This window comes from Schistocerca gregaria, chromosome 8 (assembly GCF_023897955.1).
Source record: "Schistocerca gregaria isolate iqSchGreg1 chromosome 8, iqSchGreg1.2, whole genome shotgun sequence".
Classification (NCBI taxonomy): Eukaryota; Metazoa; Arthropoda; class Insecta; order Orthoptera; family Acrididae; genus Schistocerca; species Schistocerca gregaria.
The window spans coordinates 279,393,642-279,405,880 of record NC_064927.1 but is presented as its reverse complement, the minus strand read 5'-3'; the positions used below and the strand labels follow the sequence as shown (position 1 = coordinate 279,405,880).

General features: G+C 37.2%; 1 protein-coding gene across 1 annotated transcript in view; it reads right to left on the bottom strand.

Annotated features, from left to right (window-relative positions):
* Window positions 1–440: 440 nt before the first annotated feature.
* LOC126284358 (pre-mRNA-splicing factor ISY1 homolog) overlaps window positions 441–12,239 on the bottom strand; it is a 49,756-nt gene continuing 37,957 nt past the window's right edge. The window contains exons 6-7 of the mRNA XM_049983225.1: window positions 7,826–7,947; window positions 441–1,934 (exon numbers count right to left, since the gene is read on the bottom strand). Coding sequence (XP_049839182.1) covers window positions 1,725–1,934; window positions 7,826–7,947 — 332 coding nt within the window. The 3' untranslated portion in view covers window positions 441–1,724. The remainder of the gene's footprint in view (window positions 1,935–7,825; window positions 7,948–12,239) is intronic.

Sequence of the window (12,239 nt, the reverse complement as noted above, 5' to 3'; positions counted from 1 at the left end):
TGATGTGTCTGGCAAAGGAAGAGGTTGGGTGTTCTACCTGAAGCATTGAAAAGTGGTGGTATGTAATGTTTCCCAGTGAAAGGTAAACTGCCCATGGAAACTTGCAGTAGTTTGTCAAAGTTGTGAGGAAGGAATTCTATTCGGTAAGAGACTGGAGGAGACACAGTTTTATGTTACAGTAACTAACTTCAAGGAGGGAATCAAAGTTTCTAAGGGTATTACTGACGCTAAGCTAAGGCGTAAGTTCAAAGTGTGTGAAAGTATGGAGATGGAAATTCCTGGAGATTAATAAAAGACTGTCACTTTTAATTTATATTGGCATGTCTTTCTACAGTTAGCCTTTTTCTATTTAATAATTTTCAAATACTTTGCATTATGGCAATTTTTTCACTGTGTGCTGTAATCTTTGTGTTTGCTACAGGTAAGATATAGGCAAACAAAAGAAGTGTTCACCTAATTTTATTTATTGTTGTCAATCTTATGCTGTTGATATCCCTGCAGTTCGTTACTGCTGGATCTCCAAGACAGTCATAGGGGATGACTTGTATTTGGAAAATTATCCTTGCCCACTGGGTGAACTTCAAGTGTTTGGCCGGGATCTGTTGTAACATTGCTGTTTAAGGCTGCAAGTGGGTCATTACAGAGCAGTAACACTTGAACATTCTAACAGGTTACTACAATGAAAGTTTATTCATTTGCTGTTTAATTAAACAGTGATCTAACTTATGTAAGTTTTTTATTGTTGCTTAATTACACTAAGATTAAATTGTGATTTTGCTCATAGATGTTTACCTTGGTAACATAAAAACAGCTACCCTTTAGCTGTGTATGAAGTATGTCACGTGTCTGGCTCAATTATGAAAACTGTTTCACCTGCTTTAGAGTTAAGGACCACTGAAGCAGTTCTCATGTAGTAATACTACTGGGCAAAAAGAAAGTTAGCATTACTAACACATTACTAACACATTACTAACAAGTGTATTTAATATGATTCTGTGATGAGCAACTGAAACAAACAAAATATCCTCAAGTGATGCAAGACTCAATAATCCAAAGCAATATATAATTTTTCATTATAACTTTCTGCAAATCATGAACATTGTGAAATAAAAATAATAATTTCTTTTGAACAGACAGAAGTTCCATAAATAAAATTCAACATTAATGAAAAAGCTTATCAACAACTATAAAGAAATTTGGACTCCATGCAGTCATACACAATATACTAACCAGTGGGTGTATGTTCTCTCAACAACAGAACAAATAGCCCCATATATAATATATATGTACAACACATCTCACAGAGATGAAATTCTAGTAATTACCAAAATTGGAAGTGGATGACCATAACATACCAGGTATCACACACTGAAGTAACCCTAAGCTTCCAACAACAGTATTAATGTGAATACCTAAGATTAGCACATCATCACACAGGTTTGACAAACGCACCACTCTTCAATATCTCCCATATTTTTGGCACTTGACTGCAGTAAGCACTGTTGATCATGACCTACATCCACCACACAACATAATGTAAAATAACAACATATTGTGCATAACCATGTAAACAAGAAACAGTCTTTCTTGTAAAGCTCAAAAATGAGATTTTTTTGTACCAGTCATTAATCTTTTCTTCACATAGAACCACGGTTAACTTCAGCCTTGTGCATATTGCAGATTCAAGAATTATATTTGAATGTTTTTCCAACACAATACAGTCATCATTGTTCTGGTGGTGGGAATGCTGCCAAACCACGGGTCTCCTCTACTTCTCGAAGTAATGATGTACTGGCGTACTTCTCCAACAGTTCTTGCTTCTTGCGAGCCAACAGTGCAGCTTCAACTTCCTTCTGTGAAGGAACTGGTACATGTGCAATAAATCTGGGCACCAAGGGTTCTTCCTTGTGAAGTCCTTCTGCTTCTTCATCAGACTGCAAAAATTGTAAACATGATTCACATTAAATTAAAAGCCTCCAAACAACATAGATTTCATACAAATATATGTGTCCCATACATCTTAAAATATTTTACTTGCAATTTCATAACAGTATAATACCCAGGCTCAGATTCAGCTACAAAGAGGACATTTAAATTAACTAAAGTTTTCTGTAGCACAAAATTGAAGTTTACAAAATGACTGGCCCAGGGAAAGTTAAGCATCTGATTTCACACTGTAGTATTTTTTTTAACTTTCTGCCAAATGAAAAGAGTATATCAAACAAGAACTCAAACTGATCCCTTAGCCTTTCCTGATAAACGAAAAGTGTGTGTCCGACCAGATATCAAAGTTAACCCTTAGACTCCAAGGTCAATACAGTTATTAGCTTAACTTTCCAAGCACTTCTTATGCCTGACTTGGAACTCTGATCTGCCAGTCCCTTTCTTCTACTCTATTTGTTTCAACAGGCGTTCTTCAGTATACTCAGTTGTGCTCCTTATGTAGCAGATAGTTTCCATAGTAAAAAATTCATTCTTCAGTGTGGTCTACTCTGTAGCAGAAACTTCTGATACTCTGAATACTTTGTTTGTGAATTATTCAGCAACTGTCACAATGATTAAAACATTATTCAACTTTATTTTATTTTACTGTTTTAGATTATAAATGAAACAAATTACTATTTAGACAAAACTGTCTGTGGAACACAGGCATCTTGTGCTAACTTTGATTACAACAACAGTTCAGATTGCAATAACATTTGTTGCCATGGCACCCTCGTAAAAGCACCTGCTCTAGTGGCTGATGTGCCACCATATTTGGTCTCACTAATGCTACTGGAGGATACTAAGTAACTTTTCTATGGCATTTGTAATATGGTTGCTTACATTTCAGTGCCTAGTCAGTCGTGAAAAATATTTGCGTGATATTGCACCAATCATGAGGCATACACCATCATAGTGTAGTGATGTTTTCCCATTTCTCCAACAATTATTGAGTCGTCTGCACAAACCTCTTCAAAGATATCAACCTCTATCAATCTATCAATACCTTTATCACAGTCAGCATTCTCATGTGTACTTCTTTGATTTCTTAGCTGCCACTTTGGCCGCTATGTTAACATGATAACGGCGTCCATTCAGTTCACACTTCTATATATTTTTCATGGCAGTCATCTTGGCCTTTATGTTGCCTAGACAACGGTGTCATTTTGAATTCTTACCAGAGGGCACTGCCTAGTAAATATATAATGATGTGTGTATATTTTAATGGTTGTATCTTTAATGTAATTTTACCTGCTATTATATCTTTATGTAATACCCGTATGTGCATATAATTACTACTATCTAGTTTATTTGTTTAGCAACAAAACATTAATAACAACAATGTATTTGCCCCTAGATGACACTGCTTCTTCTCTTGTTCCATAAGTTACTGTATTTTATTTTAACATAAATGGCTACTTGCCTGATAGTTTATAATGTTTTAACTTCTTATGTACTCATATTTGGTCCACAAAAACTTACTTTGCAAATTTCATACAGCAGCTACATTTCAGTCTTGTGAAGCATTTGCCGTTGGCTGCTGCTGTTTCGGCATGGGAATTGCACACTATTTAACCCTTGGCTCCACAGCCATTAGCGAAAGTATATGATCATGGTATCATGTGGAGAACTGAGGAGCTGTCACTACTAGCCATAGAGGTAAACAATGTAGCATTTCTCCATTAATGTCAAATGTACAATATTTTGCAATGTCGACCAGTGTTTTAATCAAATTACAATATAGATCCAATATGATGGTTTTACTCTTTTCACCTACTGCTGCATTAAAATGAGTGCTGGATGAGAACACAAGGATATGTATTTTTGCCTTTATAAGCAGTGTTTGTCTAGTAAGTCATCAGGGCATGTCTTGTGGTGTGGCTTAAAGCATATTCTATTTCTCACTTTCTCCTACTCTTCTCAAATGTTTTCCCATTCCTTACTGTATTTGGTCCACTGGGGAATGGATATGGTGGTGGATGGCTTGGTTATATCTTTGAGGACATACTTAGTTGGCATGGCTGGTGGAAGTGTTGCCTAATAAGTTTGTGTGTTTTCTGAAACTGTCTAATCCTGACAAAATCAATTAATGTTGTAAATGTTCAAGAAGGAAAATGGATCACAGAACTGTGAGGGTTGTAATTATTAAACATAAGCATCCAATTAATTAGAGGTAGGCACAGCGTATTACAAATTTTCAGTAATAATTCATAAACACGAAAGGGAAACAGGGTGCAAGTAGCTTATGGGAAAAAAATTATTTGGACCCTTCAAGAATCAGGGAGGTGAAGCCCCGGGTCAGGGCATGAAACACTAAAATGGCTTGTTTGATAATGGCATAGATTGCACAAGACAGAGATGTGAGTTTGAGTCTCAATTTGACACACAGTCACAGTAATTCAGTGTATTAGATGATGTTCCTACTATCTCTAGAAAACTGATGGTGACCAACAAAAAGTTTCAAAAAGAAAACAGACAATTTTTGATTGAATTTATATTATCAACTACAAATGTGGGGCTATTAATAGCCACTATGGTCTGCTTTTCATTATATAACCTATGATGTTGACAATTAACCAAGAATATTTGTAGGTCAAGCATATTCACTCTGTCTACCACAACACACTCACCCTACTACTTATGTGTCCTCACAATTACTATACTATGCAACTGTGTCAATAGAGGGGATATTTTAGACATGTCCCAAATAAGAAAGAAAACTCAATTGAGAAAGGCAAACAAAGGCACAAAAGAAGGGTGTAAGGAACTATTACTTCTGCATGGTAACTATAGAAGGTGCAGTGGAAATACGCATAGGTTGAATGAGAATTAACTGAAAATATTGGCCCAAAATCACATACTGGGAAATTCCCCCCTCCCTCTTTTTTAACCAGCTATTACAGCGACCTACAGTACCATGGAAGTTATCCCCTGATGTCTTAACACTTTCTATCATCCTGTTGTTTCTTCTTGTCAGTGTTTTCAACATGTTCCTACATTCACCAATTCTGCAGGAAACCTCCTCATTCTTACCTTATCAGTCCACATAATTTTTAACATTCTTCTGTAGCATTACATCTCAAATGGTTCGATTCTCTTCTGTTCCTATTTCCCCAAAGTCCATGATTCATTACCATACAATGCTGTGCTACAAATGGCATTCTCAAAATTTTCTTATTCACATTAAGGTTTATGTTTGATATTAATAGAATCCTTTTGCCCAGGAATGTTCTCCTTCCATTATCCATCATGGGTTACTTTGCTTCCAAGGTAACAGAACTACTTAACCTCATACATTTTGTGATCACCAATTTCTGCTGGTTCTCATTATTTTTGTATTTCCTTGGTTTACTCTCAATCCATATTTTATACGCACTGGGCTGTTCATTCCAGTCAATAGATCTTCACTGTGGATAGTAATGTTGTCAATTAATCACATCATTCATATCCTTTCATGCCGAATTTTAATTCCAATCTTGAACTCATCTTTTAGTTCTGTCATTGCTTCTTTAATGTATAGATTGAACAAGAGGGCTGAAAAACTACATTCCTGTCTTAAACCCTTTTTAATCTGAGCCCTTCTTGGTGTTCCAATTTTATTGTTCCATCTTGGCTGTTGTACATATTATATACTGACCATCTCCATATAGCTTATTCATATTTTTCTCAGAATTTTAAATGTCTTGCACCATTCTACACTGTCAAACATTTTTCCCAGGTCAACAAGTCCTATGAACATGTCCTGATTTTTCTTGTCTTGCTTCTGTCATTAGGAGCAATGTCAGAACTGCATCCTTGGTGCCTTTATCAAACCGATTTTCATGTAACTGAATTCCAGTTTTCTTTCCAATTCTCATGTATATTATTCTTGTCAGCAACTTAGGTGTATAAGGTGTGTTAAACTAATACTGCAATAGTTCTCACGCTTATCTGTTCTTGCCACATCCGCAACCGTGTGGATAATATTTTTCCAAAACTCAGATGGCATGTCGCTGAACTCATAGATTCTACTCACCAACTTAAGTCGTTTGGTTGCCACTTTCCCAATGATTTCAGAATTGTCTGTGGAATGTTATTTATCCCTTCTGCGTTATTTCATCTCAAATCTTCCAAAGCTCTTTTAAATTCTGTCACAAGTCTGGATCCCCTATCTTTTTCATATTAACTCGTTTCTTTTTCTATCATGTCACCAGGCAGTTCCTTCCCCTCACAGAGGCCTTCACTATGTACTCTTGCTACCTATCCGTTCTCTATTCTGCATTTAAGACTGGAGCTCCCAGAGCATTCTTAATGTTACTGCCTTTGCTTTTAATTTTACCGAGGGTTCTTTTTACTTTTCTATGCGCTAAGTCAGTTCTTTTGATAATAATTTCTTTTTCAATTTCTTCACACTTTTTCTGTAGCTATTTCTCCTCTCTCTCTCTATTAATTTCATTCCAAAGTGATTTATACTGCTTTATTCCATGAATATTTTTATACCTTCTTCTTTTGTCAATCAAGTGAAGTCTTTCTTCTCAAACTATGGAAAATCCAGGACAGAATGTAACAATATGATGAAAAGGGAAGTTGCTACTCACCATATAGTGGAGATGCTGAGTCACAGATAGGCATAGCTAATAGAAGGTCGCAAATAAGCTTTCGGCCAGTAAGCCTTTGTCAAAAATAGACAGATGCACATGCGCACACAAACACACACACACACACACACACACACACACACACACACCCTTCTTCTGCTACCCAAGGTTTCTTCACAGTTACCTTCCTTGTACTTATGTGTCTGTCCAACATTTGTGATTGCCCTTTTTAGAGATGTCCACTCCTCTTCAACTGAGCTGCCTAATGTGGTATTCCTTGTTGCAGTATCCACATTCTTAAAGAATTCTGAACACATCACTCCTCAGTACTTCAGCATCCCACTTTCTTTCACACTGACTTAATTGTAGTTATGAATACACTTGTTCATCATTATGCCATAGCTACTCCCAATACCTTGCCCTACATCTGCTTCACATTCAGTGGCCCTGGAAGGCTGAGTGTTTGCACTGGTAGCTCCTTTATTCTTGCATTACACACATGTAAACTGTCTCTTGCACAAATCATTCCATGTAAACAAAATGTCGTGTGGCGAGGGCCTCCCAGTGGGTAGACCTGATCGCCTGGTGCAAGTCTTTTGAGGTGACACCACTTCGGCGACTTGTACACCGATGAGGGTGAAATGATGATGATGATGATGATGATGATGACACAAACACCCTGTCCCTGAGTCGAGAAAATGCCCAATCCAGCCAGGAATCAAACCCGGGCCCTCCAGCAAATCATTTAGTTGCAAAACGCTCTTGGACCTTAATTTCAGTTAGTTCTTGTATCCCATTTGACTCCAGCCTCTTCCAGTGCTCAACTTGTGAAACCCACGTCCCCCCTTCCTCCCTCTCTCCCACTACCAGTCGACACTTGCTTTAGACTTCTTCCTGTGCCCCTCATTTAAAATGCTGTCTGGGTTTGTACATCTCATTTTCCCTCAAGGAGCCTTTCAACCCCTCAGTAATTTTCCTATACCTAGTCACTTTTCTTCTGTACAAATTTAATACTGCACTTGGAACAGTTATTTCTGCTTACAAGTTCCTATCACTCCAGTTGAAACCATCCCAGTCAGCCACTACATCTTGACAGAATTTGTTCATTTTTAACAAGAAAAAAGAGGTATGATAGCTGAGCTACAATAATCAGCATCTTGTTTACGTACCAGCTGCACAATCCTTCTTTGTATAATCAGTTATAATCTTTATTTGTATTGCTATTTAAAGAAGAACTGAACTGTCAAGAAACTGTAAATTCTTACCTCCACATCTGGATGAACAGCATATATGTCCTCTTCTTCCTCTTGTCCTTTTGCATCATCTCCTTGGTCCTCAAGAGAGTGTTCTTTCCTAAATTTCCATTCTGCTACTGCCCTCAGAATAGCTGTAAAATAAAAAGTTGCACAGTGACAGTAAATATAATGTGTAATTAAATATGTGCAGAAGTTATCATTGTGATGAAACAGCAGTAGGTTTGTGCATAAATAGACTATTAGTTTACAGGAACACAATGACACAGGCTATTTCAACCGGTAAGACAAAGGAAAAGAGGGGAGGAAATAAGACTAACGTAACCTCTAATTCCGAAAGCTGTGTGTGTGTGTGTGTGTGTGTGTGTGTGTGTGTGTATGTGTGTGTGTGTGTGTGTCCTAGTCTTGTTTTGTAAGTACTTTTTTGTTACATATATGTAACTGAATTTTCATTTGTGACAATTTTCTCTTCATATAATAGATAAGCTATGCAGTGAGACTGTACTTACATTCAGATTTTAGTTTTTCACACTTTGGGTACGTGAACATAAATTAGAAGTTATATACGTACTACTAGGTTATCCTACCAACTACACCGTATCATTGATGCATGCAACCCCTTGATATGTGTCTCCTCACCCCCTCCCAAAAAAGGAGGCAACATAGAGCACAAGAAGTTTGAGTAGAAAAACATGGGACACAAAAATTCGCCATGATGTTTTCAAATTAATCATCCATGTATTCATTTGAAATAATTCAGGAAAACCATAGAAAAACTAAAGCAGATGGCTGGGTGGTGATTAGAACCCCACTCCTCTGGAAAGGAAGTCCAATGTCTTAACTGCTGTGTGTCACTTCCCTTGGTGCTGCCAAGGGAAGCTGTAGCATTCATTTATTGTCATGATCAGAATTAAGATTATAGTGTCTGTTTAAGCATGTCATCAACTAAGAAGCTAGATGGAATAGAATTGCCTGTACAAATTAATTTTTAAATGAACTATTAGGCACGAACTTCCAATCTACAACTATGTGTTGCAGTATCCTACTAACAGCACCTTCTTTAATTACGACTGAGATTACTTGATCATTCTATTTCATATCTCTGTAAATTGTTTCACACATTACTTTGTTTTTAGTGTTTTAAACTGTCAATCCTCTTTCTTTCTTGATGTCTGTCTGGAAATTCATGCAGATTTTTTCAGACAGAATTTCATTATAGATAACCGATTCATCTAAAAAAAAAACAGTATGGGGTTGCTATTAACATTGTCGACCAGATGGTTAACATACAACATGAACAGTAATCATTAACATATAACATGAAGAATAAGGGTTCCAACACACTTCTTTGGAACATGTCTGTAGCTACTTCTACACCTGTCAATAATTCTACATCAAGGATAACATGCTGTATTAACCCAGAACCGTTCAGGAGTAAGCTATGGAGCAAGTCCTCTGTCTTCAGAGGAATGACTGTTGTTAGATTAGGCATCGCCTTAGACATGAGTGTATATACTTATAGCGCAGTGTTTGAAGTGGGGAATAGGTCTTTTTAACACTTGAAAACTATTATAATGGCTGCATTAGGTCAGACACACCTATATCAATTTACAACAGATTAGTGCAGGATACCTGTATGTTTATGGCATGTGATGGTGTCTTGAGGTGCTTAAAAGTTCTGAACAAAATGAAAAAAATTGAGTTATAACAACACTACAATACCTTCCTTGCAGAAGGGGGCAGAGAGAGAGAGAGAGAGAGAGAGAGAGAGAGAGAGAGAGCATTGTTAAGTGATGTGACTTAAGATCATGTGGGATCAGAGAAATAAATGTTTACATAATTTTCTTAATGAAAATGCATTATGTTTTGAGGACAAATACTTAACAAATGTGTCTGCCATTCTAGCAAATTACCATACTGCTTTTCAGATTGCAAAACCATTGTGCAGTAACACTGAATGAGAGTTTATAAAGATATATTTAAGTATTTACAGCACAGCATATAGCTCCTAAGAGACTTGAAAAGTTGCACTTTCATGAGAGATGCCATCAATCATTACCTATTGCACATGCGATTGTTGCAATTGTGTGCTAAGAGTGTGAACATAGGGTGTGATGAGTGTAGTGACTGGTACAACAATTTTCATTTGCCATCATACTCTCAAACATCATCAATTCAAAGCCTTTTTGGAAGACATGAGATGCAGTTATGGTGATGTTCCATAGCACAGTGGAATATACTGGCTGAGTTGAAGAAATGACATGAGAGATTTATTTAACCTTTGGGTAAAATAGGTATAGTTATGTACATTAGTGGTGAGGCTGTTGCAGAATTGAAAAATCAACAGTGGGTATCAGAATTGGCCTTCCTCTGGGACATTACATACCATATGACTGTTTTGAATTTAGCATTGCAGGATAAATGCCAATTTCAGAGATATATAACTGCATTCAGGGGTTCAAGATGAAACTCTGTGGAACAGACAGATAGGAAAAGGAAACACTGCTTCTCCAAGGTGTCATCTTTAATTATGGAACACAGTTGAGATTAATTTTGAGGACTAAAAAGTTTAAGGTCTTTTCACTTCCCTTTTCAGTTGATGCTGACAATGTGGAAACTAAGCTACAGTGGAAGTATCTCTTAAAGTTTTTTAAGAAATTTCTTCAAGTTGGAGCATGGCAACAAGCTACCAACACATTGCGGAAAAACAATTACTGGCACGAATGTCACACAAGGGCCTAGGATACAACTGAGCCCTATAAAGTGACTTAAATCAAAACCTGGACTATGAAATGAAGTATAACCAGGAGCCTGGAACATCAGAAGCCTGTAACAGCCGGGGGCAACAAAATGTGTTATATGGGAAGTGGATAAGTGTGGAACAGACTTGATGGCTCTCAAGAAAGAAGCTGCACAGGAACTGTGTCTATAGAAATGGAAAACACTATGCCGGATCCATGGAGCTTCAGGAGCAAACCATTCAATAGATATTGGTTTAATGGTAAAGAAATCACTGCGTATCAGTCTTTCAGTCAAACCCAGAATCTTAATTGTACCAGCAGACAACAAGAAACATGAAGTCACAAGTACAGGTTTTCATGAATGCCCCCATCGAAGAGAGTGGTGATAGTATGAAATGATATTAAATCGACACCCTAGCTGCAAACAGGTGTTGATATACATCATTGGGGACATGTTGATAATGTGTGCCCTGACCGGGCCTCGAACCTGGGATCTCCTGGATCCCGGGTTTGAGGCCCAGTTGGGGCGCACCTTTTCAATATGTACCCAATGATGTGTTATCAATGCCTGTTTGCAGCTAGAGTGTCAATTTAATTATCGTTTCATTCTAGAGAAGCTGCACGGTCATCAAAGGTATCTGTTCTCTCGGGAACAGATACTACATTCATACATAATGATGATAGTATTGTGCAAAGAACAAGACACAATGTACCAAGTGAACACTACAAAATCATCTTGGGAGATTGTAATGCAAAAACAGGGAAGAAAGGCAACCTTCAAGGGGACTTTTGTAAAGTACAGCTTACATGACAAAAGCAATGATAACAGCATTAAGTGGGCTAATTTTGTGACTGCACAAGACATGTTCATAACTAGTATTGAATTTTACACAGGAAGATGATATATACCAGTAAAGGGTCTTGGGTATTGCTGGATGGGACGACAGTCAACCAAACTGACCACGTATTTGTAGATATAAGAATAAAGAAGTGGATACAAAATGTCAAGATGGCAAGTGGTGCTGGAGGTGTATCAGGCAACTTTCTTGTCAGGGAAGTGATGATGGAAATCTGGAGCACCAGAAAGGGCAAAGGAATGCAAAAAGTCACTTGATACACTGAGGAAAGCATTAGCAAAAATAAAAAGAGACTCTTTCAAGATCAAGCTGATCAACCATTTTGAAGTACTGGAGAATAAAGAGGACAGAAATACTAAGATAGATCAGAACTTGAAGGTAATTGCAGATGCAATTAAAGAAACATCCCAAGATAAGAAGTAATTCCAAAATGAGTTGAGGGAAAATGACTGTGGTTTGACAAGCAATGTGAGGAAGCTATCCAACAAGAGACAATGGACTAAATTACTATAGGTACAGAGTAATATGCAGGAAGAAAGAAAAAACTGGAAGAAATACGATGCCAAAAATGGGCCACATTAAGGAAAGCAAAGAGAATATATACATGAAGCATCATGGCGGAAGCTCAGCAAGACTTCCTTGGAAATGTATACCAAAAACTAAGAAAGTGAAGAGGTTAAAAGGAGGATCAAATCACCAACACAAATTCATTAAAAGACGCCACTGGATGGGTGCTAATGGAAGATCAAATGATTCTGAAAAGATGTATTGAATACTTTAGGGATTAAATTGTGAAGAATCAAGACAGTTACTTGAGTTTAATGACCT